Source organism: Parasteatoda tepidariorum, chromosome 6 (genome assembly GCF_043381705.1).
Source record: "Parasteatoda tepidariorum isolate YZ-2023 chromosome 6, CAS_Ptep_4.0, whole genome shotgun sequence".
Taxonomy (NCBI): domain Eukaryota; kingdom Metazoa; phylum Arthropoda; class Arachnida; order Araneae; family Theridiidae; genus Parasteatoda; species Parasteatoda tepidariorum.
Window position 1 is genome coordinate 61,614,053 of NC_092209.1, and position 27,925 is coordinate 61,641,977.

Genomic DNA, 27,925 nt, shown 5'->3' on the forward strand with positions numbered 1-27,925 from the left:
ATTTTTTCCCTTTAAAGTAGTACGACAGTAGCTCCCCTGTCTTCAGCTGTCTATACTGTGATAGCACCTGCAAAGCTGCGACCAAATATTCCTTTCCATGTGAGTGCGTCTGTCCATAATCTTCCTGCACCACTAGATTTGAAAATTACAATCGAAGGACCAGCTGATAATGGCCAATACAACACAATAGGAAAACAAATTACTCTAAATTCTGGTGAGTTGGTAAACTTTTATTTTTCTCAGATTCTTTTATTTCAAGGTTCAACTGAACCTAGACTTACAAGATCATACGCTATAACAGCTTGATGTCAAACAAATTATAAGAAACTGTTCATAAATGTGATTTTCAGTTTTTTACTCAGCATATTTGTAAATATAACTTTGAAGCCATTACTTGGTATCATCCAATTTTTTAAAGCTAGTAATTGGCATTTTACTATTTTTAAAGTCAGTAATTGGTGTCTTGATATATTAAGTTGGAAATTTTTTATATTGTTTATATTCAGTTAGAAACATGTTAAAATAATTTCAAATCTTTTTTTTTTTTTAATAGGTGAAACACAGATCCTGAATTTTGAGGTAAGTGCTTAGTTAATAACTTGTAGCTATAATTTGCATTTAAAAACTAAAATAAATTTGCAATTTACATATAAAAACGATCAGCTCAAATATTCTGAGATATATTTTAATTTAAATTTTAAATCGTTATCTTAATTTTTAAAAGTTAAATATTTTATACTTTACTTAATTTTTAAGACTTAATTTGAAAAGTCTTAATTTTTAAAAGTTAGATACAGATACATTATTAATAGATTTTATTTTAATATAGTTGATCCCATTTTCACTATTTAAGTTAAAGGCTTTTGTTGCATAAACTTCTAAAATGAGAATTTTTATTAAAAAAAAAGTATAAAGATAAATCTAAAATGAATATTGATCAATATAAAACGTCTTGCTCAAATTAATGCTTGAGTGTTTCTAATTTTTTTCTATTAGAAATGATTGTTTATAAAATTAAAGTGTCATTATATATTTGTAAAATACTTCTAATTTTCATATTTTCTTATCCATTTGTGATGCTGCCAAAATGCTTCCTAGGGAACATTTGCTTTGATTTATAAATCTTAGTTATTTAAGTTTTTTTAAAAAATTATTGATCAATAATTTAAGCATATTCGTAGTTATGATTAAAAGGATCAAGCAGTTATTATTTTAATTAATGGCAAAATAACAACTTTTTTATAAATTTTTTCTTTCTTTTACTATTAATTTACTACCACTTTGAAAACCCTTTCCCAATGATTGTACTGGCTGTCTTTAATGTACTGGGGTTTAGAAGAAAAAAATCACCTCATTCTTCCTTTTCCATTAGATTGGTGAATGGAGCTCTGGAAATTACAGTCTAATTGTGGAAGGCGATGGTGGACTAAAATTCAGAAATCAAACAGTCTTGACTTATGAACATAAAAGCTATTCTGTCTTCATTCAAACAGACAAAGCCATTTACAAGCCTGGACAATTAGGTAAAACTCAAATTCTTTTGCACTAAGTGCTATATCCTGAATTTATGTTGTAAATTAATGAATTATATTAATCTAGTTGATGAAATAGTTTAATTTACAGAAATTTACTTTATTTTCAGTGCAATTCAGAGTGCTTGTTGTTAATCCACATCTTTTGCCTTCTGTAACTGGTGCAATAAACATGTATATTACTGTGAGTATAACTGTTTATTAAAAGTAATAATTTACTATACTATTTGTTTTTTATACTTTTTAGTAATTTAAAAACTAATTGTGTTCATTTGTTTTGTGGACACGCAGCTTAAAACTATTAAATCTATAATTATCAATCTATTTTTAAAAGATTATTTTTAACTTGTCTATGTTTATAAAGCTTCCATTTTTTAAAAAAAATGCTTCCAATATACAGATTTTTATGATATTATTCTTTTTTTTTTCTTTAGCAAGTTACACTATTTTGATACATGCATACATGAAAATATTATTTCTAAATCTCTGTAATAGACACATTTAAATAAAAAGATAGTTTGATCTTTAATAGATTTTGAGTAACAGTGCTAAAAAATATAGTTCAATCAAGTCAGTTAAACTTACAATTTTTTATATTAACGTTCTTTATTCATGCTAAAATCAATTAAGTGATTTAAATTTTTCATTAACATCATATCAATATGAAATCACATTTCCTATTGATAAATCTAAACAAATGAGCTAATCCTAACAAAAAATTTTAACTTTTAAATCATCTTGGAAATTGAAATGATTTTTTTTGTTCAAATTATTTTTATAACATTTTAATTTTAAATTTATTTTGTATTAATGTATTCATTACAATTAATGTATTTCAGGATGCAAGTGGTAATAGAATAAAACAATGGGGAAAAGTTTTTACCACAAAAGGTATTAATTTATAAAATATTTGTTTATATGTGGCACTGAAAAATGTATTGAAGTAATTTAGAGTTGTTTTAAACTTTAAACAGGTATTGCATCGGCTGAGTTATTGTTATCTGATCAACCAGTTTTAGGAGATTGGACTATTAATGTCGACATTTTGGTAAGTAAAATATTAAGATTTTTATTTTGATAACTTCATAATATATTTTTTCTAAATGAATTTATTTATATTTTAGGGTCAAATGTTTAAGAAAACTTTCACAGTGGCTGAATATGGTAATTTTTTTTTGTTTTTTTTGTTGTTGTTTATAATGAAGTCTTATATTATTTCTTCATGAGAAATGTTTAACTTGAAACAAATATTGAGTCTGATAGAAACTTTTGGCAATTTTCTAGTTTGCATAGTTTAAGCTATTAAAAATGCACTTATAATTCCACATTTCAGGAAATCTTTCATATTTCAATTCTCTGTATAATTATTGCAATTATCTTTATATCTCTTCAAGGGGCTTATATATTTTGGTAAATTACCATGAACCTATAGCGCCCTGTTGAGCTTTTCTCTATTCTTCTGTTATTACTTATCAATGCTATAAGTATTTTTTTCTTGAACTAATTTGCCTATATATCCCTATCTTATCTTGATCTTATGAAATTTAAATTCTGTATTCAATCTGTTATTTAATGATTTGATTTTGCCTGAATGTATTATAATTGATTTTTCTAACCCATTTTTTACTTGAAATTCATGTATAATTTTAATAATTTATTAGAAAAATCTCAATTGGAAATTTATTAATTTAGCTTATGTAATATTTTCACTTCATTAGCAAAATTAGTAAATTACTAATTTGTGTTTTTTACAATTATTTTAAAACTTCACTATGTTTAAAGTATTTCTGTTAGTATAGATAAGAGTAAATTATTGAATTTTTTAAAATTTATTTCATTTTCTCTGTGTATGTATATGCTAAATAGGTATTGTAACCGTAATGTATAATTGTGATAAAAGCTGTTTTGATTAACCAATGTGATGTATAATTACATTTTCGTGAAAATAAAAAGTAATGGTCATAATAGTTAAAGATATAACTCGATGTCATATTTAGAGATTAATCTAACAATCTTTTTAAGTATTTTTTGTTTTAAAAGCAAGTCTTTAGGATGTTAAAGTTTTAGCTAACATATACAAAATTACATAAATAAAAATGATTGTAGTTTGTTTACATAAACTGTTTCAATTGCTGTTTCTAAATTTTAGATATGTTACTGCATCTTCATAAGAAATAAGTACATATATCTTAAATTATGTTTGTGTTAAAAATATATTAGTTTTTATGTATTTTTTATATATTTTTATATATTAATTTTTATATACTAATTGTTATATATTTGAATATATTTTTATATATTAATTTTTATATATTTAAATATATTTTCTATACATTATTTTTTATATATTTTTTTAGTCTTACCCAATTTTGAAGTTCAAATTGCCCTACCACCTTATGTTACTTACAATAAACCAGATTTTGTTGCAACTGTATCTGCAAAGTGAGTATTATTTTTAAGAACTAGTTCCCATACAATCAGGCATGAGTTAGGATTCATATGAATCATAAAACATACAATTTTACAAATTAGATTAATTCTCTTCCATAATGTTTTATTTTATCTTATTCAGGTACACATACGGAAAACCTGTAAAAGGCCATGTCAAACTTCTTGTCAAGCCTTCCTTGAGATTTGGATACTTAGCAAATGAAAATAAGCCTGCTGTAACTGAAGCTGAGGTGAATCTTATATTAAACTGTCTAAATTATTTCACTGGGATTCTGAAAATTAAATTTGCAGATATTCTATCTCTGAAGTTTCTCTCACTGTGTTGATAATGTTATTAGTGCAGAGCGAATTTTTAGTACATATTGTCTTTATAAACGCTTCATTCTGTAGTTGATGGTCTGAGAATTTGTTCTTAGTTATTTTTAACAGCTAGTTAATTTTATGCGATTCTAATCAAATAGTTCATCTTGTAAGGGATAAAATGTATTCATTATTTTGAATAATATACCCATATTAAAGTTTTTTGTTGCAAACTTACCTCAGAAACTTAAAATCATCTAGAGGTTAATATTTTATTTTTGTTATTTTAGTACTCTATCTAAGTTGAAATTATCTATTTATTCAAAAGATATTTGTATAAATTATGTCTCTATTACATTAATAACTTACTTCATCATTGTCCCAACATTTTAATTGTTACTTGGAAAATTTTAGCGAGAAATTTTCCTATATACATTATTATACAAGGATGAAAACGATATGTATATTCTTTTCATAAACCATGCGAGTGATTTGGCAACAGTCTTCACAGCATTTTGTCTTCATGCAGTTGTCTGTTGCCCTGACAATTTATAATGCTTAAAATATAAGTTTTTCTTGTTTTTTCTGGTGTTTGTTAGTATTGCAAATTGTTGAAAATCGAGCATTCAGTTGACATAACGTATTACGTATCAGCTTCGTTTATTATGTTTTATGCATCTTGCTGCATCTCTTTTGTTTCGTTCAAATTTTTGTTTTGTAAACAGTAAGAAGTTCTATTCTTTCTTTATTCTTTAGTTTATTAAAATCCTAAATTAAATTAGCCATAACTGTTTTGGAGATTTTTATAATGCAAATGTCTTTATAAATGTTTCATTTAAACAAAAATTACAGATGTTTTAACTGTTAATTTTATTATAAAACAATTCCATTATATACAAATTTAATATTTAAATTAATATCTATGTTTCAGATTGATGGTTCTGTGGACATTCCAATAAATTTAGCCCGTGATTTAGGTTTGAAGGAAGATACAATGGCTTTAGAAATTGATGTGATTGCTGAAGTAGAAGAATATTTAACTAAACGAAAATATAATGCCACAAATATACTTAAAGTATATGACAGAGATATTAAAGTAGAAATGGTGAAATCTTCAGAATCTTTCAAACCAGGCTTGAAATATACTGCACATGTAAGATTTGCTTATTTTATGTTTTGGTTTAATTCCTTTTTTTTTTGTATTGATAATTTTTAAAATTTTATACCTACAAGTGTGTATATCCATTTTTTTAAAATCTCCTTTAAAGTGATTCATGTTTTTTGTAGCACATTGTTTTCTTATTAACGAAATGTAAATTTGAAACATGTTTATTAATATTTGCTCTAATCTTTTACACGGCTATAGTGATAAACTACATTGTTAAACCAGTTGCTTTTTTATTATGTGCAGAATAATTTTTTAAATGAAATAAGCAGGGTTTTTCGTATTTAGCAGCATAAACATTGACACAGTAAGTTAATAAAATAGCATAAATGCTCAAATGTTGATGCTCAAACTTACTGTGATTACTACATTTCGTCAATAGGTATTCCTGCATTAAATAGTTATATATATTTTTTACATATTCTGCATTTTAAGCAATTTTTAACTCAGAAGATTAGTTTGTTATATGTAGATGCATGTGGATAATTGTTTTGATAATATTAATTTGTCAATTGAAATTTTTCTGCCTTTAAGTAAAAAATTTTAATTTAAATTCAGTAATTAATGAATTTTGTGATAATAAACTATCCATTTTATTATGACTTATGATGGCTTAATTTTCTAGCTTAAAGTATGCTATCAAGATGATACTCCTGTTGTGGTTACAAACGGTGATCAAATTGTGTTGAAATATGGATACACTTATGATGAGCGCCAGTGGGACTCTCGTCGAATTGCAGTGCCCAACAATGGTTTGCTTAGTGTGGATTTCTATCCCCCCGTCAACACCAATGCATCTTCCTTAAGCATGAATGCTGAATTTAGAGGATTCGATTACAATCTTGATAATGTTGAAGCAGCAATGTCACCAAGTAACAGCTTCATTCAAGTGCTGTTGAGAACTGAAAACCCAACTGTTGATAAAGAAGTTGAGTTGGAAGTGAATGCTACGGAACCTTTATCTCAACTTGTATATGAGGTAATTTTAATGGTTATCTAATTTTGTTTTGTTGACTCCTAAATGTTTGTGCTGCAGTCTTGTGCGACAAATTAAAAGTTAAAGAACTTTTTAAAAAAATCCCAATTTCATATTTTTATTTAATAAGTATTATTAATAGTTACCAGAGTTTGCTTGGATGATTCGCTTGTGAATGAGTCCTCCCTGTAAAACTGGCTGTGATGTATGTGTTCTTGTCCATAGATAGCATCACTGGAAACTAAGATTAAGAAGTGCACCCCTTTGAATTAAATAGTTTGCTGGTATTGGCTAGTGGTATAACAAAACAATTAGTTTATTGCTGGAATTTGTTCAGTCTAATCTAGCATATCGAGAAAAAGGTTTAAAAATTAATCTCTGGAAATTCTATTATTCCCAGATCTGATTATTTAAGAATATTTTTTTAGGTGGAGACATGGTTTTACTAATTTGAAAAAAATTATTTATAAAACTATCAGAGTTAATTAAACTGAGTTGTGAGGGTTCTTTCTTTCTCACAGAAATTATTACAGTATTCCTAAGCATGTTCAAAGAAAATATTTAAAAAATTAGATTATCTTTTAAAAAAATGCTTTATTAATTTTGAAGTTAAATTTTTAAATATAGGTTTTAGGACGTGGAGACATTGTGTTGGCTGGTGCTATTGATGTTCCTAATGTTAAAACCTACAGATTCTACATACCTGTTACTCACAAAATGGCGCCCAAAGCAAGGATTGTTGTTTTTTATGTTAGACCTGAAAATAATGAAATTGTCGCTGATGCTGTGAATTTTGATGTATCTGGAACATTCAGAACTCCGGTAAGTTTATGCATTAATTTATGATTTAAAAAAATTCATTTTGAGAATAGTTTATTAAATTTAATAATTTTTTTTCATAGGTCAGTATCAATACTAATGTTAAAGAAACAAAGCCTGGTGCTCCAGTCAATGTGACTGTTGCAACTAAACCAAATGCCCTTGTTGGTCTCCTTGGAATTGACCAAAGTGTTTTATTACTCAAATCTGGCAATGACATTACTCAGAATGATGTAAGCATAAATTTCTTCATATTTGATATTAGTGTTATGAATTTTTTACTTTATTATTTTTGGTGCTCTAATTGTGTTTTAAAATATAAAACTTCAAATGCTGAAATATAGTATTTGACTAAATAAATTCTTATAATAAAAGCTTATTAGAATATATTAAGTGATATTTAAGTAAATTTTTTTTAAAAAACAGCTCTAAAATTTAAAACCTGTTCACAGAACATTTTTTTCCTTAAAAATTTAAAGGCCTGTGGCAACTGTCCCATATTTGGTATGGTTTGTTTCGACAAGATCTTAAATTTTGTGAATCTTTATATTTTTGAGGTTTCTGTGTTTGATGTATCAATATGTTGAACATTAATATTTATTATAATTCAAAAATTTTTTTAGGTCATTACTGAATTAGAAACCTATGATGGAGGAAAAAAGAGGTATCAATATGGTCCATATTATCGCAAAAAGAGATCTTTGTGGTGGCCTGGATCTGCAACTGCTCATGATGTATTTGATGTAAGTATTATTATTTTTTTTTTACTTTTCTCTATTTTTAATGTACTTTATCTAATTTTAAATTAAAATTTTAGTCTGTAGTATATTTGTACTATTTTTCAAAATTTATTTTTACATCAGTTATTTTATTTCAAAACTTGAAATATTTTTTTATAGATGATTCAGTATGATATTGCGCAGAATGTTACTTTATCATTGATTAATTCAAAGAGAAACTTGTTTTTGTTGTTGAGATGTAATCAGCTTTAAGTTTGGAAAAATCTTAAACTGAAGCTTAAATGGTTAAGAATTTTATTAAGGTGTTAGGTAATGCACATATTTTTTAATTATTATCATGAATTATGTTATGTTTATTCAATCCTCTGTAACTACATTGATTTGTAATACATGCTTATAAAACATGAAAGAAATTTACTTCTATTAACTTCCATGTTTAAAAATGTAAGTAATTAATGTTTGTATGCTTGTATATTATCACTATTGCTAATACATAAAAGCATTAAAATCTTAAATTTTTTATGCTTGGAACAAACTACTTATTTTGTACTTTGACATTTCCAATCAGTTTTGTTTTAAAATTAATATGTATGTGTAGTATGGAGTTTTAATGCTTTTTATTTTGTTTAGGACTCTGGTGTTGTAGTTTTGACTAATGGTCTTGTATACCGCTACATCCAATTAAGTGAGTATTTGTTTTCATCGAATGACATTAAATTTGTTTCTTGGAAATATATATCGTTCACAGCATTATTTCTCAAAAATTTTGTAAAAGGTAGTAAGTAGTTTTGTAAAAGGTAAAAGTAGACATGCTATTAAACCAAAAATATTGTTTGTTAATGCTCAGATTTAAAAAAAAAAATAAAATAAAGGATTTTATGATATTAAAGACTACTCCAATGACAGCCATGTGTGTGCTGTATCATCTAGAGCTTATATTTTTGAGTATTTCAAAAATGCAGAAAAATAATTATCAAAAGGTGTACTGCACAAATAGAAATACTAAAAATGTAGATTTGTATTTGGCTGAAAACCTATCCTCCATTTGAAATATTTCTTATGTTTTATAACCCAATAGTTTTTGTTAATAGTTCTGTTATTTTTTTTGTTTACTTTTAGCAATTAATGTAAATATTCTAAACTTTAAAAAAAATTTTGTGTTTATTTAAAATATTTATTTTAAACTTTTTGTAATACATAGTTTATGCCTTCATGTTTTGAGGAAATAACTTTCTGGTTTATAAAGAATTAATCTTAATTTTTTTACTCCTATTTTCATTGTATAACTTAAAAACTTTTGAATTTCAGTTATGTACAGATCTTATTCAGGAGCAATAGAAGATGAGTTAAATGCTGTTGACACAATGCTTTATGATCATGGCAATGGAAAAGGATCTAAACCGAGAGTTCGAAAACATTTCCCTGAAACTTGGATATGGGATCTCTTGCCTGCTGGGTTAGTTTTATACTTAATTGTAATTTTTTAAACTGTAAATTATTGAATGCATGTTCATTTCGTTTGTACCTATTTAAACTTAATTTCAAAAATTTGTTTTTAAATTTTAACATTTTTGTGTATAAACTTCGTAAATCTATTAAACTGGTTTAGAATCGTGTTTTCTGGTTTACGAAATTTGTTTTAAGAATATTAAAATTTGAAGCAATTGTTATTTTTAGTATCGCACTAGAACATCTGGTTAGAATAATCTGTGATATGTACTTCCAAAATGTGCAGAAATAAATGCTATTTTTGGGAAGTATTTCACTAAGGAACACACCTCAGCTTTCAATATTTACTCTATTTGTCTTTTTCTTTCTTTCTTAGAAATGATGGCAAATTATCACTTGTGAAGAATATCCCAGACACCATCACATCATGGGTAATCAGTGCTTTTGCTATGGATCCTGTTAATGGTTTAGGAATTGCACCAGATACTGCAAAGGTATATATTTTCAACTTAATACCACATCTTGTTAGATATTAATTTTTGTAGCCATTATACGGGATTTGAAAATAATTCTGGTACCTGGTTAGCTGTTTAGTTTGTTTTTAAAAGTTTTTCCTATTGTGTACTTTCTTAGCATATTTATTGAAATTTTAATTATAAATTTAGTTTTAAAAGACGTACAAAATAAACAGAAGTTTTGTAATTAAATGGAAGCTATAGTTTCTACTGATTATTTATCTTTACTCAGAAAAAAACTTAAAAAACATCTAGAACTTGGAAAAATTTTTTAACTAACATAATTTGTTTTTTTTTTTGAAAATTGTTTTTAAGTAAATTGCAAATACTGATCAAATGAATTTTTTTTTTGGACTAGGCATTTTATTCTATTGTTATTAAATGAAATGAAATTTTTTATAATCCCAAAAAACTTATTTCATTTAAAAAAAAAGGAAAAATTTATTACTTTTTTATTAACCAAACAAAAATGTAATAAAATTTTTTTCTTCTTTCTATTACTGAAAAATATTTTTTCAGTGTAAACAACTCTATATGTTCTTTACCATTGATGTAAAAAAATTTTTTTGATATATGAATTTTATCCATTTATCTATATATTTTTTCGTTACAAAGTGGATAAATATATTAAGTGGTATACTTTTTTGTAATTTCTAAAAAAAAAGTAAAAGTTGTAAAACTATGTGATTTTAAAATTTTTAACTCTAAAACTATTTTTAAGTAAGATAAAAAAAGAAGATAAAATGGTTTTTTTATTTTCAATCATAAGAGTACATGATTGCAAAAAATTATAACTTTATTGTGATTAGTTTTTTCTACATATCAGCATTATCATTTAAAAACTGATAAATTATTTATTTAATCCAAAACTAAATAAAAATTTGACCAAAGTAAGGCTATTATAAATTATGTTGAAAAAAATATTAGGATATTGATATTTATTGATTCTTCTAGGTCACTGTGTTTAGACCATTTTTTGTCAAACTAAACCTGCCATACTCAGTTGTCAGAGGAGAATCATTGTATTTAGAAGCCATTGTTTTCAACTACAACAAAAAACCTATGAAGGTAATTTAGAAAAATTTGTTATAATGCAACAGTGTCTCTAGTATGGAAGTTCTAATATGATTTTTATGTAATTTAAATAAAATTTGCATTAAAAATGTAATTACTACAGTATTTGTGCTAGAAATATATGTGCTGTTTATTTTTAAATTATCAGTATATATGCTTTTAGTGCAGTTATTTATCTTAGTTTATGTGTGATAATCTGTGTTCATAAATGTGGAGAAATTTGCTAAAGTAGATGTAGTTTACATTGTAAGTTTCAAATATCTGCTTGTATTGTGGCTTTAGATTTCTCCTCATATTTGTACATTATGTGTGAATATAATACTAATATATATATATAAACAAACATAATTTGACAAGCATATTAAAGGCTTTATATAAACTTAGACTTATTATAATTGCAAAAATGTTTTGTGTCAATCAAAGCAGGGAATAAATTTTATGGACCTCCTCCAATCACAACATCCATTGAATACAGTCATGGTGTTAATATTCTGAAAAAAGTACAGAATCCATGCGCACATTGCTTTTATGCTATTAGTATATTTGTGCTTGTAGTGAAACTTAGTTAATTAGAACAACTTTTGATTGATCAAAATGATATTCAGTTAAGCACTAGAGTTTCTTAGATGCATTATTGATCTTTCTCCCTCCTTTAAGTAATTTCCATTCTCTTAAAAATATGATAGTATAGTAACTTTTAAAAACATAATTTGATTGTTATATTTGCAATTCGTGTTTCAGAGAAATGTATTTTAATGTAGTACATAGGTTGTTGCAAGATATTGAAAGAAGATGTTTTAATTAGCAAATTTTAGTTTAGTATCCCCCAGCCATCAATTTCCTACTCTTTTTTTGGAGTAAGTCATATAGAGTTTAGCTTCAGTTATTAAATTTTATTACCCTCGTTCAACAGCCAACCGAATTTTCAGTTTACAACTACTAATGTTCAACTCTGTATCCTTGTAATTTTGAACTCAATATAGAAGACAATGAAACTCCTGGATCAAGTATTGGGAGAAATTTGCCTTTCGCGGAGGACTTTTTGAGGGAACTAACACGCATTTGCGTTACAAAGAGAGGGAGAGCACGAAAACCTCCTACCTAAGGGCAAGGGCTAATCTATGTTCCATCTACCACTGAGGCTATTTTACGTCAGCACTGTGGTTGGTGTGACCTGGGTGCAGAATTCAAATCAACTAGCCATCACTGGGATTCAAACCAGCTCACCTCATTGGGAGGCAAGCGCTCTATCACCTGAGCCACCATGTGTCACAGTTATTACATTAAATTATTTCATGAAAATGTACTTTTATTTATTGGAACAACTTTATGAAATTGATATTGGATAAATTTACTAATTGTTAGATTTTGCTTCCTTTGCATTTTTGGCTCAGACTTTTTTTTATTTTTAAACAGGCTGTTGTTACATTGGAAAATAAAAATGATGATTTCGAATTTACAGTAGCTGGAAATGAAATTGGTGAGGCTTATGATAAGATGTCAAAGTCAGTTGAGGTATGTTCTGTTGTACTGTATTTGCAAAGTGCTTATAAGCAAATTTGGAAATTTGTGCATCATTATAATATTTTTTTGTTCCAGGTACCTGCTGAAGATGGTGTGTCTGTAATGTTCTTAATTACACCAAAAAGTCTTGGTTACATTGATATTAAAGTTTCTGCTGTTGCTAATAATGCTGGTGATGCAGTGGTTAGGAAGCTTCTAGTAAAAGTAAGGATATGTTTGAGGTGTATTGTTTGACATATTTAACTACCCTCTAATTTTTTTAATGTTTTATGTTTGCATTTTTTATATGATTAATCATTGTTTGTCTTTTATGAGAAAGTTTTTTAAAATTTTAAATATTAACATAATAAATATAGATAGAAATATATAAAGAAAAAAATTGTAGCAAGTTATAATTTGTCTACAAATGGCTTCTCTTACCAGATATGCTATAATTTTGCTGTTTCTGGAAATTTTGAGCATAATTTCAAACTATAAACTTTTTGTTGAAGTTTGTGTTGCAAATTTTTTTCACGGTATCATCAAACATTGATGATTTATTTGAGGATTAATTACTTTAAAATGGGAAAATATGACTTTATATTGTTTTAATTTAATAACATGATCATTTTTCTGTTGAATATTTTTCTTCTCAATATTTGTTGAACTAAACATCAAAATGTGTGTTGCTGCAAAAATATTAAAAATTTTAACCATATTACTAAAATATTACTTTTGTTTGCTAACTTGAAATAAAAAATAACATTTATAACAAATAAGTACATGTATATTATAATATCATACTCTAACTTTCACCTCTACAGTTTCTGTATTTAAATTGAAGACCAAAAGAAAATTTGAAATTTTAAAGCTTAGTGGTAAAAATTTTAAATATTTGTTAATTTAAACAAAAATGTTTGTTTTTAGCCTGAAGGAGCTCCTCAATACTTTAATAAGGCTATTTTGGTGGACTTGAGAGATACCAATTCAAAGAAATTTGAGGAAACTGTTGAAATTTCTATACCAGAAGAGGCTGTGCCTGGATCGGGAAAAGTATCTCTCTCTGCAATTGGTAAATATATTTACTTAAATATATGTATAATTGGTCGATTTTTTGTACCTGTACCGGCACCAAAAATGTTTTTTAAATTTTGACTACTACATGGCAGTAGCACATCAAAAATAACTGAAAAGGGCCAACTTGAAATTTTTTAACTTTTGCAAAAAGCAATTCCCTTATGCAGGTGAACAAGTATTCCAGTAAAAATGTCCCTAATATAATTATAAATGACTTAAACAATCTTATATGCTAATAATAATTTTATTAAGTTCAAAGTGTTTCCAGTAGCAAATGCTGTACTGTTCCTGACTATTTAATGTTTCTTCATTTGTGGTGTTTATTAATGTAATATCTTTTTGTTTCGCCATTTATGTGTTGAATGTTAACATGAAATAATTATTTGATGTATGATAAAAATTAGAGATCATACTGTTTTATGAACTCTTAATCCAGATTGTGAAACTGGTTCAGATTGATTACTTTTCCTATAAAAATATTCAAAAGTATGCAGGATTTTAGAGGGGGCATATTTTTTTTTGTATAATAAAACTTGAGTAAATTGAAATATAATAACTTGAGTAATTTGAAATTTACCACACAATTTTTTAATAAAAGATAAAAATCTTTCTATCTTTTTCAAATTTTAATTTTGCTTTTTTTGGGATACTCAGAAGCAGAGATTTATAATTGTAGTCTTTCACAATCATACAGACTATTTTTATGCTCCAAATTTTAAGAGAATATGTAAAATAATTTAAAAAAATTTACAAGTAACATTTGTCCAAAATTTGTCTTTTGAATTTTGGATAAAATCGCAAAATATTTTAATAATGATAACCGTGCAATATTTTGGATAAAACATTTATTTGAAATAGTTTTCTGCCTTTCTCTTGTGTAATGTGCTTTTAATTCTGTGACGGAACTCCTGAGAAGATTTTATTCGGATGTTTTTAAATCATATTTTTTCTTTGATTATTATGAAATAGTATCTCTCTCTGCTTTAAAATGTGAGGATTGAAAAAATCTTTCAGCACTTAAGACTAGGTTAAATTTATGCTAAAATGTATCTTTCTAGAACATTTTATAACTTTATTATTGCTTTCCAAGCTTAATGAGTCTGTGCTAATTTAAAAGTAGATTGAAAAGTTTTATTGTGTAATAAATTAAGTGGTCTAAAATATTTATTATTATAGCCATATTTAATAACATTATAATTATTTTTATGTTGCAGGAGATTTGTTAGGTCCTACTGTTAATAATTTAGATAAACTGCTTAGAATGCCTCAAGGCTGTGGTGAACAAAATATGTTGAATTTTGTACCGAACATTGTCATTACTAAATACTTAAAACGAGTTAACAGATTGACTCCTACAATCCAGAAGAAATCACTGAATTTTATGGAAAGTGGTATGTATTATACTAGCTTGTAACTTCATTTTTAAAATGCTAATGAGTATATGTTATCTGAATCTAAATATTACACTTTCAGGATACCAAAGAGAGTTGACATACAGAAGAAATGATGGTTCTTTTAGTGCTTTTGGAAATAATGACAAAAATGGAAGCACATGGTGAGTTATAATTTAGTAAAATTTGGTGAATTTTTTAAAAATTGGAAAATGTTAATGCTCTGTAATTATCAACTGTAGGGTAAAACTAGGAAATTTTGTTACTGATCATTGTTACCGGTCGTGGCCTTTTTAACCATGGTCACTTTTTCTAAAATTGAAATTCTCAACCGTAAAATATGATAGTATAAGCATTTCTCAAAATATTGTAAAATTTATAAGGTTCACTTCTAAGATTGAAAAAAAAAAACATTGTAGAATCAGTGAAATCATGGGCGTCTTTGGCAAAGGGGAGCAGTAGGTATATGTCGCTCTTAGTAATTGGAATTCTATATATTTCCCCTCAATATTTAGTTTATCAATCATTATAGATTTAAATTCATTAAAGGTAAAAACAAGAAAAAGTTTCATTTTTTGTATGAATGTTTAGACGATTGAAGAAATGTTTTCTTATGAATAAAATTTAGAGTTAATGAGATTGCATTTCAATTTTGTCCTTGGAAATTAGATACCTGGGACACTTATGTATGAAAGAAAGTAGTTTTCTATGTATTATAAAACAGTCATAATAAACCCATGTTTAGTAAAAATGAATTATAATAATAAAATAATGCACGTAGGATGCATTTTCAACTTGGGTAATAAATACTTAAGATATGGTGCAATACGCAAAGTAAACTTAACATTAAGTGGTGCAAACTTTCACCTGATTTAATTACCAAACTATTGGAAGCATATTTTCCTAATTTAAGCAGCCCCCATGATTGAAGGTTCAAAAATTCAAATCTATCTAAAGGAAGGTATGTTTATGCAGAGAAAAGACACTTTTGTATTTGATTTCATTACTGAAAATAAAGTCTGCACTAACCAATTATCATATTTGTCGTACGTCTCTTAATGAAAATCCGACCATTAGATCTAAAGTTATTCAGAGTAATTAGTGTTTTTTCCTGCACAATGTATTCAGTCAGTAGATACAAAAGAGAAAAAACCTCATAAATGACAAATTTTTTTATTAGATTTAAAAATTTTTTTTTATTGTTAAGGCTATATTTGGTTTTAATTTTTTTAAAAGAATTGTGAAACAAAAAACATGCTATGATATTACAATTAGATAAGCAATGTTTTTAAATATGTGAATGCTTAAATTTATTGTTAGCTTAGGCATTCAAATGTTAAGTGCTGTTTTACTTTATTTAATGAAGTTGATAAATTCATACCTGCCAAGTCTCCTTTTTTTTTTTATTGAAGACTCCTGTATTTTACAACTATTTCCTGCGTAATTGTATATTTTCAAATTTCTCTGTATTTGTTGAAGAAATTTGCACATGATTTTGCATGATGTATCAAAACGTTACTCGAAGCCTAAAAAATGTTACTAGCAAAATCTGTGTTATTTTATTTCTCCAATTTTGGCAGGTATGTAAATTTATGTATCATTTTGATTTATAATTTTTTTTAACTCTTTAGGCTTACAGCATTTGTTGTTCGATCATTCCATCAGGCTAAAGAATTTATGGAAATTGATGATGGTGTAATGACTTCTGCATTAGAATGGTTGTCCAGACAGCAAAAATCTGATGGTTCATTTGATGAACCAGGAGAAATTCATCATAAAGCAATGCAGGTAAAATATTTTGAGTGTTATTTTCATCAATTTGTATTAATTTATGTATTGTTGGTGTGTCATTTAATATATAAACTTGTGATATAAGGTTTTGGAGATTATTTCAATTGCTGCATCTTTAACAGAGCGCAATACTAGATTTGTATTTAAATATAATAATAATTTGGTTAATTAAATAAGTGTAATTGCACAATGACATTTTTTCCGCTTTTTGTACGAATTTCCATTTTTTCAGTTAATAAATGTAGATTCTCCCTTTTTTTAAAAAAAAAAATTGTTTTTTTCCGAATTCTTAAAAAATATTTAATTTTTTACTCTATCTCCTATTTATGTAAATGCTATTTAAAATTACGTTCACGAGATTTAAAATAACTAATCGCGATTCACATTCACTAAAATGAAAATTGCATGCAATTTGAAACTATGTATCATGACATATTCACGTGATTCCAAGTTTCATGTTGAGATTTTATCTTCACACAAATTAAAAATCAGATTCAATCATGTAATAAAATAAACCATGCATTATTTAAACCATGATTTGTATTCAGGAGATTTAAAAATCACGCTTTGGGATTCGTATTTACATGATTTAAGCATCACATTCTGGTTTGTATTCATACAATTTAAAAATAATAAATTAATCATGCAAGGACAATTTTTATCAAAACGTTCGTAATATTTTATTGATATATGCTTCCTACATCTTTTTTTCTTGCTCAAATTTCGTGTATTTTTTCAACCATTTAGAAAGTGTTTTATGCATAATATTTTTAGATTTCTATTTTCAGCTTTTTTGATTTTATACAAAACTCATCCATCTAAGATAATACTAATCATTTAATCTTTTTTTAGGGAGGTTCTGGAAGCAAGAGTGCCTTAACGGCATACGTTCTTCTTGCTTTCTTAGAAAATCAGGTACATAAATTTAAATTTTACTTTTCTCTCAATGAAGCTTTCAAAGAGAACAAAATTAAGTTTGATTCTTTTCTGGTAGGCGCAAAAAACTTTTGCTCAAGAAATGGACAAAGCTACAAAGTACCTTTTGAGAGAATTGAAAAACTCTCAGGACCCTTATTTTGTGTCTATTGTTACATATGCATTCCATTTATCTGAGCATGAGGAGAAAGATACAGCTCTTCAGAAACTGCTGAGTTTATCAACAAGAGGAGGTAATTTGCTTTTTCTGTTTTCATTTTGTAGAAAACTTATTATTTTTACATCAATAATAAAGTCAAACGATGTTAAAGGTGAGAATTTGCAGTATTAAATTTACAGTTAAGCCTCCTTTAAGTATCACCTCTAAATAACGACAATCTCGGAAAACCGAACATATTTTAATGGAACTAAACTTTTTTCATAAGATTTACTTGAGGACCAACTTCTGAACAGCAATTTTCTGAACAATGGCCACATGCTGCAAGCATGAATTTCAGTTCAAAGTGAATTTAATCACTCTTTTTTCATTTATTCATCTCTAGTTTGCAATAATTTTTATTGGTCACTACTTAATATATTATCCCACAATGGATATCTCATTCCAATTATTGTTTGTAAGAATTCTTTCATACAGAAATCTATCATAGATACAACCGGACAATTTCATTCCACCTACTCGATCTGTCATGGATGTCTGCATGAATATCAATATGATCTTTTAAAATGTTGGATACATTATTCTTTAAAATTCTTATGCATTCTAGATTGTGCAATCTTTTATCTTAAGTTTAAGTAGTTAGAAAAGCTTTGTGTAATTTAAGTAGTGTTTCCATTGTGTAAATAAATTTGGTGTAATATTTGTTTTTACTGTGAGCATTTGCTCCTAATTTTCCAAAGTTTGATTTGTTGTCTTAATATAGTGTCTGAAATTATTGCTTTGTCTAAAATTCTTGTAGTGATATCTCATTTAAAGTTTATCATTAATTTAATTTTCTAATCTCAATTCAGTTGATACCATCCACTGGCAAAAACCAAAGGACAACTCTATGCCTTACTACGAACCTCAATCCCAAGATGTAGAGATGACTGCTTATGCCTTGTTGACATACTCTGTGCGAGGAGATGTTGCCGGAGCCTTACCCATTCTTAGGTGGATGATCTCCCAACAAAATGAATATGGAGGATACTCTTCCACTCAGGTAAGTCTTAAAAGTGTTATTTTTACATTATATCTATCATCCTTTGTTGCTTTCGGCTAGGTATGGATTAAAATATTTTGAAATAGCAACTGTAAGAAAATATTAAAATTTCTGATTTCCTATCCTTTCTAAAATGTTATTTATTTCATACCTAATATGCCATGTAGCCTTCAGCTAGGTCTGGGTTAAAACTTATCTAGTGTTTTCTTTGCACATTTGCATTCAATTTTTTTATATCTAGCACAGTGGTGTGATAGTTGCTTCAGTCCATATTAACTACTACAAAGCAAGCATTGTACTAATCGGAGGATGAATCGTATTCGGATAAATCAGATAGTGGATCGGAGAATAACTTATTTATTAGTACATTACACAGAGAGAAACTCAATTGAAATGTACACTGGGAAAGGCCTAATAGAAAAGAACATTTGAGTTAAGGATTAGTTTATATTTATAGCCTTTTTGGATTGAAACTCAGCCTCCAATTAGAACATTGTGATTGCATGCAGATGTAAAAGAAAGCTGCTTCAAATAAATGTGGTTAGTTTTTCTTCAAGCAGAATTTTTAGACATAATATAATTATATTGTGCTTCTGATTAAAATTAATCACATATCCAAAGATTCACAATTAGGTAGATTTTCTTCTCTAGTCTAGGAATTAAGTAATTTTAGTTAGTTTTGTAATGCTGATAAATTATTCATGTTGTGTTAGTATACTATTTTGTAACTGTAACAACAAATAGAATGAAACTATTACTGAGAATAATTGAAAAATTAAAAGGCTTTGGCCAATATAATAGGCCTCATATTATATTGGCCAAAATGAAGGCCTCATATTATATTGGCCAAATGGCAGAAACTCCTGAATTACCTTTCTAGAAATAATTATGTAAAAACACCACTTTTGAAAAAATGTAGCTTATTACTGTATTCTCTAAAGACTTGTATCATAAAATTTCTATTATATATTTGAAATGCTTTAAAATTACATCATTGCCGACAAGACTTATATTTTTGACTAATACATAGGAATATTTTTAAGTTACAAAATATTTTTTCATTTTAGGACACAGTCGTTGGTATCCAAGCCTTGGCTTCTTTGGGCGTCAGACTCGCTTCAGCTTCAATATCTATTAACATCTCTTACAACTTCAATGATATGCAGAAAACATTAAGCATTAATTCTGATAATGCCATGGTGCTTCAGAATGTTATTGTAAGTTACTTTTTTATTAATTCAGATTTTTTTAGTTGTACCTTTTTTTTCAAGAATTTAATATATATTTTTTCCATACCAATAGTTACCTTCTGATGTCAGATCTGTTGCTCTTCAAGCTGAAGGTTTTGGAGTTGGTCTAGTTCAGGTGAGAATTTAATTTTCTAGTCGAAATATTTAAAGTTTTTTGTTGAGATATGCATTTTTTAAAATTTTGTTAGTGATGGAATGTGCAGTGTTTAAATAATATTATTAGTAATGAAATGTTTCTCATTAAAAACATTTTTTTAAAATAAAGGATTTTGGCTTTAGTTCACTGCCAGTGATAAAATATTTTGGATATTCTGGATCCTTTTAGTGGAAAAACCTTAGTAGAAATAAATTCTAACTACTCCATCAATTATTCATGCAGTGAAGGTTACCAACTACGAAAACTTATTCATAAAATTTAATATATTTACTTTTCGCACCAAGAACTTTTAATGTGAAATTTCGTTTTTATTTTCGGGTCTTTTGAATATTTGGTTAAATTTTTAGTTTTTGTTTCTTGAAATGTGTGTTTCTTTGTCTACTGGGTTGGGTTCAAAATTGCAAGATTACAGAATTAAACAATGATAGCCGTAAACTCAAAAATGAGTTGGCTGCTCAACGCTAATAATAAAATAAAATAGTATGCATGAGTCGCAGTGGCTGGTAATAAAATAAAATAGTATGCATGAGTCACAGTGGCTGGTAATAAAATAAAATAGTATGCACGAGTCACAGTAGCTAGTAATAAAATAGTATGCATGAGTCACAGTGGCCAAAGATGAAGGGCTTGCCTTCCATTAAGGTGATTAAAGTCTAAATTCCAGTGATAATAGATTGTTAAAAATCCTGTCACTTGCTCCCACTGGCCACAGTGCATTGCAAAATTTCCTCACTGGTGGACATTTAACATAAATACAGGTTAGTTCCATCTGAAAGTTCACTATGTAATCTAGTTTAATAATGCTCATTCGAGAGGCTCCCTTGTCTTCTGAGTTGAGTTCAAAATTACTAGACTACATTGTTGAACATTAGTAGTTGTAAACTCATAAATAGGTCAATCGTAGTTATAAAATAAATAGTATGCATGACAGCCAATTATAACCATTTAATAAATTTACGTTTTCTTTCTCATTAAAGTGCATACCTACCAACTCTTCCGGAAGATTTTATTTTCATATTTAAAGTGGTAGCAATACTCAGGTTATTCCAATTAACTTTTTGAATTATAATGATAATTATAAATGAGTCTGACCACCACTACATATAAATAATTACAATAAATATATGAAAGCATAATCTTTACGCAAGCTATTTTCATCGGGATCAAAATATAAATATATTTTTGAATCAGATTGATTTTCGGTTATTGTTTTACAACCACTCTGAAAATCCATTCTCGGAAGGAGTGAAAGTTGGCAGGTATGAAAGTGTTCATAAGCTAAATAATTAAAAAAAAAATCATTGAGCACAGAAAGTATATGCAAACAACTACAAATTATATAGAATAAAAAGTATTCCATTAATTATAGTTTTGAATTGCAGGTCACATGGTCATACAATGTTGCTGTTACTGATGTCACTCCCGCTTTCTCATTAAAACCTGTTTTGGGCAAAGCCTCCACCGATGATTACATGGAGCTAGATATTTGCACTCGGTAATATTTTATCACAATTTCTAATGTATTTTTTATCTTATTCTTTAAATTTTTTAATATTACTTGGCATAAAAGGAAGAATTTTGAGTTAAAATAGAAGCATTTGACAAATATTTTTAGGTATCAGTACATTAGGTTCATATTTGTCCTGATATTTCTGATTTTCTTGATATTTAATAAATTCTGATTTTTATCTTCTTGTTTTGAGGTACCTAATTTTTGTGTGCTTTCAGAGAATCCAATTTTCTGCAATACAAATGCAGATTTTTTTAAGAAAAATAGATTTGAAGAATAAAAGGTTTTGGATTTGAAAAATAAAATATTTAGAAAATTTTGGTTTAAGATATAAAATATTTAGAAAATTTTGGTTTAAGAAATAAAATATTTAGAAAATTTTGGTTTAAAAAATAAAATATTTATAAAATTTTGGTTTAAAAAATAACATATTTATAAAAATTTGGTTGGGTAAAAATTAAAAAAAAAAAATTATGCCAAAAATTTTTTTAAGGGGAAGAGAAGTTTTTCAAAGTTGTCCATTGGTTGCTTTGTTGTGTGATGTAAGAATCTTACATTACAATTTGCTTTGGTTGGAATGCTATAATTTCTATTTTGTGTAATTTTATCTTATATAGGAAATAATTATCTCTGCTTTTGTCGTAAATGTTTTCTTTTTTATAACAATAGTTTGAATTTTGTTCATAAATAACAATAGATAATTTTATATTATTTCAGCTACAAAGAGAGTGGAGCTAGTAATATGGCTGTAATGGAAGTTGGTCTTCCTTCTGGATTTGAGGCTGATACAGAAATTTTACCCATGATAAAGAATTTAGACAAAATAAAGAGAGTTGAAACAAATGAGGGTGATACCAATGTTGTCATATACTTTGACAGGGTAAATTTTCATTTTGTAAAACTTTCATACATAATGTTGAATTTTTATTATGTTAAAGTATAAACTTCAATGTTAAATGTTGTTATTACTAATTTTAATATATTACAAAATATATTAAAATTTGGTGTAGGGAAAATTTTCTCATTTTAACTAAAAACTTTAAAAGAGATTTCAAGAAAATTTAAATTAAACACAATTATATATTTAAACATAAATTATATATTTTGTAATAATTATTACAAAAGCAGTGTTTATATGTTTCAAAGACTTGAAAATAAATTTGGCCATCACTTTATTTTGTCAAAAAAACTTAAAGTATTAGCTTGTTATTCTATCTTACCAATAAGTCCTTTGAATTTCCTTGTTTTTTGTTTTATTCTTGCCGTAATAAGTTTTCAATTAAGAATACCAATTTAGAAGTACGAAAATAAAGTTATATGCTATGCATTGCTAAATTTTCTTTGCAACTTTAATATGCATCATGATTTTGAGCAATAGATTACAAATATAACGTTAATTTAAAGTAATGTAAAAAAAATGTCAATAATAATTTGTTATTTTATTTCATTTTTATAATCAAGGAAAAATAACTGAATTCTGCCTGGAAGACATGATTTATAATATGAGTGATATATATATCCATGAATTTTTTTTTAGATTGACAATGAAGAAGTCTGTGTTCATGTCCCTGCTTTCAGAAGTCACAAAGTAGCCAATCCTAAACCTGTGCCTGTTAAAGTGTATGATTATTATGATTTATGTGAGTACTCTTCCTGTTTACAATAAAACTTTTGTTACTGTGATAAATAAAATTTATTTTAAATTAACTATATATAGATGATTCCCATAAAGAGCATGAAATAAAATAAACAAAGGAGGTATGTAGCAAAAAGTATATATAGGTAAATCAGTATTTGTTTGTGAGATTAATCAATGTAAGATATTTAAATGTCTAAAAATATTTTTGATCAATAAATAATAAATACAAAGCCTAAAAACTTAAACATTTCCTATTCGAAAATTAATTATATAATTGTAAAGATCTTGGAAGTAAAACACGATTACCCACATTTTATAAGAAATTTACTACTTAAAATAATTGTACATAAAAGTTTTAATTCTTTTTATGTAGATTAGTTGTAGATTAAATGGATATTTTATAATATCAGTTGACAGCAACACTTATTTTTACAAGTAGCCTCATCTCTGCTATATCTGTAGTGAAAGAAAAATGCACGTGTTTAATCTACAAAAATGTAGGTTGGTACTATTTATTAAAAGTCATCATTTTTAAGCAAAGAGTTATTCTAAATTATGTATTATTTTTGTTTAATTAAACAAAATTTTTAAAAGAAATTTTTTTTTTAATAACATTGAATTGCAATGCTTTGTTGATAACAATAATAGTATAGTGAAACTTCTAGGAAAGACCACTTCTATGTAGAGACTACTTCCATTTACGGCTACCTTTGGGAGGCACAGAATTTTTTCCATTAACTTTGTGTTGAGGAAAACCTTTAGGAGAGACCATTGAAACCTCTCCAAGCAACCGACTAAACATCTGCACCAAATGTGGAAAAGGTCAAATGAGGAAACACGAAAAATATTAAAACAAAAAATTTAACAAAACAAATGAGTTTATTGAAATGTGTTCAAACTATTTGTGTGAGGCTCTTATTTAAAGCTCTTTTTGACGATACACCCTCATGTTGCAAAGAGTGCACTAAAGACAATGCTATCAATGATTTACTTTTAGAATTTAAAGTTAAACCAGAAAAACAAAAAGTTATTATGATAAAACAGGCATCTCAAACAAACTTCATCTTTTAAAGCTAACTAATTTTTTTTGTTATAAAATATAAATGCAAAATTAAGCAAAAAATATTATTGTTTATATAAAATAACTTTATCATTCATAATTGGTACAGTTGTTTTTACACATAATTATATCAGTTGGGATCATTTTTATAGACCTTAAATTTTATGCATTGATTTATCTTTTCACAATGTCAACAGAAGTAGCATATCCGCACCAAGAAAATGACACTGATTAAAATTGAAATCTTTTGGGAAAAATCATGTACCTTCAATCGATAACAATTTTGAAATCAATGGGGGGTTTTATCAACGACCAACCTCCATAAACAACCATTTTACACTGGAACGGAGAGTGGTCACTCCCGAGAGGTTTTATTGTATTGAAGTATTAGTCAATGTAATTTTTCATAAAGCATTAACTTAATCTCTAAAGCAATCCAAAATTGATAAATTTGTTGGTTGTTAGCTCTATTGCTTATAATATAAATTTTTTCTGAAAACAATGAATATTTAAGTGCATTTTTCTGTGTTTTAAGTATTAACCTTTAAAGTTGTTTTAAACCAGTAATACTGATCTGTTTCAGATATACATTTCTATGTTTAATACAAAAGTTTAATGTATGAAAAGTTTAATATATAGCACAAAATTTTATACAATGCAAAGCCTCATGATTCAAAGTTTGTTCTGAATGAAAAAGATATTCTACCACTTTAAAAAGAATAATTAACCTAAAATTCTATGTCAGCTAAATTCTGTGTTTAAAAAATCCAAACTTAAATGGCAGCTCATTATACACAATATATTTAGTATTACAAATTTTTACATTTCATTCATTATTATTTCAGCCAAAAGTGCCAGAATGTTTTATGAACCAAAGTCTGTTACACTGTGCGAAGTCTGCGAGGGTGAAGATTGTGGCAGTAAATGCAACGAGCTTACAGATGGTGTAAATGCATCTTCAACACCCATATACAACTTATTCCTGATTGCATTGGCAGCTATGTTTACCTTTCAAATTGCAAGAGCTAATTATTGAGGAGGTGATTAAATTGTTGACTTGAGCCATACAGCTGCAATAATGGCAAAGCTTTTTTTAGCTAGAGTGGGATGTGTGTATGATCTGATATGGTGATATTTTTTGTATAGTTACATAACGACAGTGCCTACCGAGGAACTAATAACTTCGGATTTTATGAAAGTTTAGCTATCGTCAAACTATTGATAGAACTATGAAAAAGCTCAGTGCTTGGTCATTAACTTGTGGATTGTCATCACTACTGTTTTTATCGAGTTTTCTTTAGAGTTCATAATACCTAATGCTAACATTCCATACTTTGTGTTAGATCTTGGAATATTTCATGTGTGTTGTCTGATTTTCTTTTGCAATTAAGATAATTTATTCATATTTTTTTAAAAATAACTATTGCATTCATCAGCATTTGTTTTTGTTATAAACCTTGAGTTATTACTCTGGTGCATTTTGATCTTAAATATTTTTATAATTTAAATCTTTTTATTATTTAAAGTTAAAAGGTAAATAATCATTTGTTGATCGGCTTTCTCTAGTCATCCGTGCATATTTTGACACCAGACAAATAAATCAAGGTTTAGTTTTTCTTAGATATTTTGTGAAATTTAATTTTAAAATAGGCAGTTTTATTAAGTATTCTACATCTGGAATTCAGCCAAATTTTTTAAAATATAGATGCAATTAAAAATTTATGTTAAATCTGATTTTAAATCAACATAATATATTTTTCTAGAAAAATTGTTAATTTATGCCAATGAACTTCAATCATAGAAAGTTTTAATCCTAAAAACTGAAATTTTAAATTGTTGTATTGTACTGGAATTTTTAAAAATTACATTCTTGTACATAGCTTATGTGCAATCTCCCAATTTTTGTACTTTATTATTCTTGGGAATTTTAAGCAAAAGCCTGTACAATGTCCTTTCTTTTTTAAGCATTAAATGTATGACTTTTATAAGAAGACATTGAATATATTTTAGCTTGTCATTTTCTTTTAATAGTCAAGGTTTTCTTATTCTAAAAATAATACTAATTGTTGCAAACAGAATACAGTATGCTGCAAACAAAACCAATGTTATTGAAAACATAACTTTTAAATATCAATAAACAGTTTGTGGGACTATTTGGCAGCTTTATTTGTAGAGACAAATTTCACTTATTTTCCATTTTAGTGTAGATGAATGTGCAAATGATTAAGATGAGCTATATCATTGTCATCTTCAACTGTGATAAACTAAAAACCCTTATTTTCATACTCAAATATCAAACTGTTTCAATATAAATTTAAAATTTTAGCCAAAGAAATCTGGTTTTAAAATTATAAAATTGTTTATGTTTTGACATTAAAGTTCATTTAAGCTGTATTTTTGCTGTTTCATATGCCTTTAAATATTTCAAAAAGTGATTTGTAATAAAATTTTTATTAAAACAGTTTTTATTTTTTTTCTTCTTTTTATCAACATCAGTTTGAATGATAATGTAAAAGATTTTTAGAAGTAAATGGGGTCAAATGAATAAGTGAAAAGTGAGTGACTCAGCATTTTTTATTCTACATGGTGGGTGGCGTTTTTAAAAAGTGCTTATTTTCGATTTTCATTATTTAAAAGCCCTTAAAGGTGCTTTTTTCATTGGGTGTTTTTAAAAAGTGCTTAATTTTCCCTTTTAAAAAAAAAAGAATTTTTTTTTTGTTACCATGTTGATTTTCGCCACGTATTATGCAAAAGCGTGATTTTCACATTGTTCTATTTAACGTTTTCACAGTCCATTTTGATGTACCGTCGGTCCATAGCGTATGAAAGCGCCTATCATTTTGCATGTTTTATGAAATGCTTGAGAGTCCATATGTGCGTCTATTGAGCTGGGTTCAGTGAGATTATTGCCTTCTCATGTGCAACTCTGCTGCATTTTGCAAGATATTCTCAATTTCAGACATTTTCCAACCTCTTATATCAAACCGAAAAATCTCTTGATCATTTTATGAGGGCTAATATAATCAAGAAAAAGAGTAACTAGTTATTTCAGAAACTAGTTATTTTCTCATGATCATATAAAGTCTTTGAAAATTATTTTGCTAATGTATGTAGTGCTTAAAAATATTTTTTGAGTGCTTAAAAAGTACTTATTTTTTGTTGAAAGATGTGGCTACGCACCGCAGCCTGTTCTAAATGAAAGAAAAATGGCTTCGCTTCAATGAGTCACGATAATCTAAGCGTACTTAGTTGAATTTATAGCTAAATTATTTTAAAAAGATGAAACATATTCACCAGTCTTAAATATTTGATCACCAATGGTGAGCTCCCTTGATGGCAATTTCTTATCACTAAGGAAATTTTGAATTGCAAGAAAAACAATGTAATCGCT

The 27,925-nt window shown here is 27.0% G+C and overlaps 1 protein-coding gene across 2 annotated transcripts in view; it reads left to right on the top strand.

Annotated features, from left to right (window-relative positions):
* The window catches only part of LOC107457179 (CD109 antigen), a 66,821-nt gene extending 39,823 nt beyond the window's left edge, over positions 1-26,998 (top strand). Inside the window, exons 3-35 of one of the 2 annotated variants that reach the window (XM_016075277.4) lie at positions 18-214; positions 554-579; positions 1,373-1,523; positions 1,643-1,716; positions 2,372-2,423; positions 2,507-2,580; positions 2,657-2,696; positions 3,890-3,974; positions 4,105-4,213; positions 5,215-5,436; positions 6,074-6,427; positions 7,052-7,246; positions 7,327-7,476; positions 7,867-7,986; positions 8,614-8,668; positions 9,292-9,439; positions 9,809-9,926; positions 10,902-11,015; positions 12,438-12,536; positions 12,621-12,749; positions 13,452-13,596; positions 14,816-14,992; positions 15,075-15,156; positions 16,624-16,780; positions 17,636-17,698; positions 17,778-17,952; positions 18,728-18,918; positions 19,986-20,135; positions 20,221-20,283; positions 21,708-21,820; positions 22,553-22,715; positions 23,373-23,475; positions 25,380-26,998. In XM_016075277.4, the coding sequence (XP_015930763.2) occupies positions 18-214; positions 554-579; positions 1,373-1,523; positions 1,643-1,716; positions 2,372-2,423; positions 2,507-2,580; positions 2,657-2,696; positions 3,890-3,974; positions 4,105-4,213; positions 5,215-5,436; positions 6,074-6,427; positions 7,052-7,246; positions 7,327-7,476; positions 7,867-7,986; positions 8,614-8,668; positions 9,292-9,439; positions 9,809-9,926; positions 10,902-11,015; positions 12,438-12,536; positions 12,621-12,749; positions 13,452-13,596; positions 14,816-14,992; positions 15,075-15,156; positions 16,624-16,780; positions 17,636-17,698; positions 17,778-17,952; positions 18,728-18,918; positions 19,986-20,135; positions 20,221-20,283; positions 21,708-21,820; positions 22,553-22,715; positions 23,373-23,475; positions 25,380-25,570 (4,285 nt within the window). In that variant the 3' untranslated portion in view covers positions 25,571-26,998. The remainder of the gene's footprint in view (positions 1-17; positions 215-553; positions 580-1,372; positions 1,524-1,642; positions 1,717-2,371; positions 2,424-2,506; positions 2,581-2,656; positions 2,697-3,889; positions 3,975-4,104; positions 4,214-5,214; positions 5,437-6,073; positions 6,428-7,051; positions 7,247-7,326; positions 7,477-7,866; positions 7,987-8,613; positions 8,669-9,291; positions 9,440-9,808; positions 9,927-10,901; positions 11,016-12,437; positions 12,537-12,620; positions 12,750-13,451; positions 13,597-14,815; positions 14,993-15,074; positions 15,157-16,623; positions 16,781-17,635; positions 17,699-17,777; positions 17,953-18,727; positions 18,919-19,985; positions 20,136-20,220; positions 20,284-21,707; positions 21,821-22,552; positions 22,716-23,372; positions 23,476-25,379) is intronic. The other variant, XM_016075279.4, reaches the window with a different exon arrangement.
* The last annotated feature ends 927 nt before the right edge of the window (positions 26,999-27,925 follow it).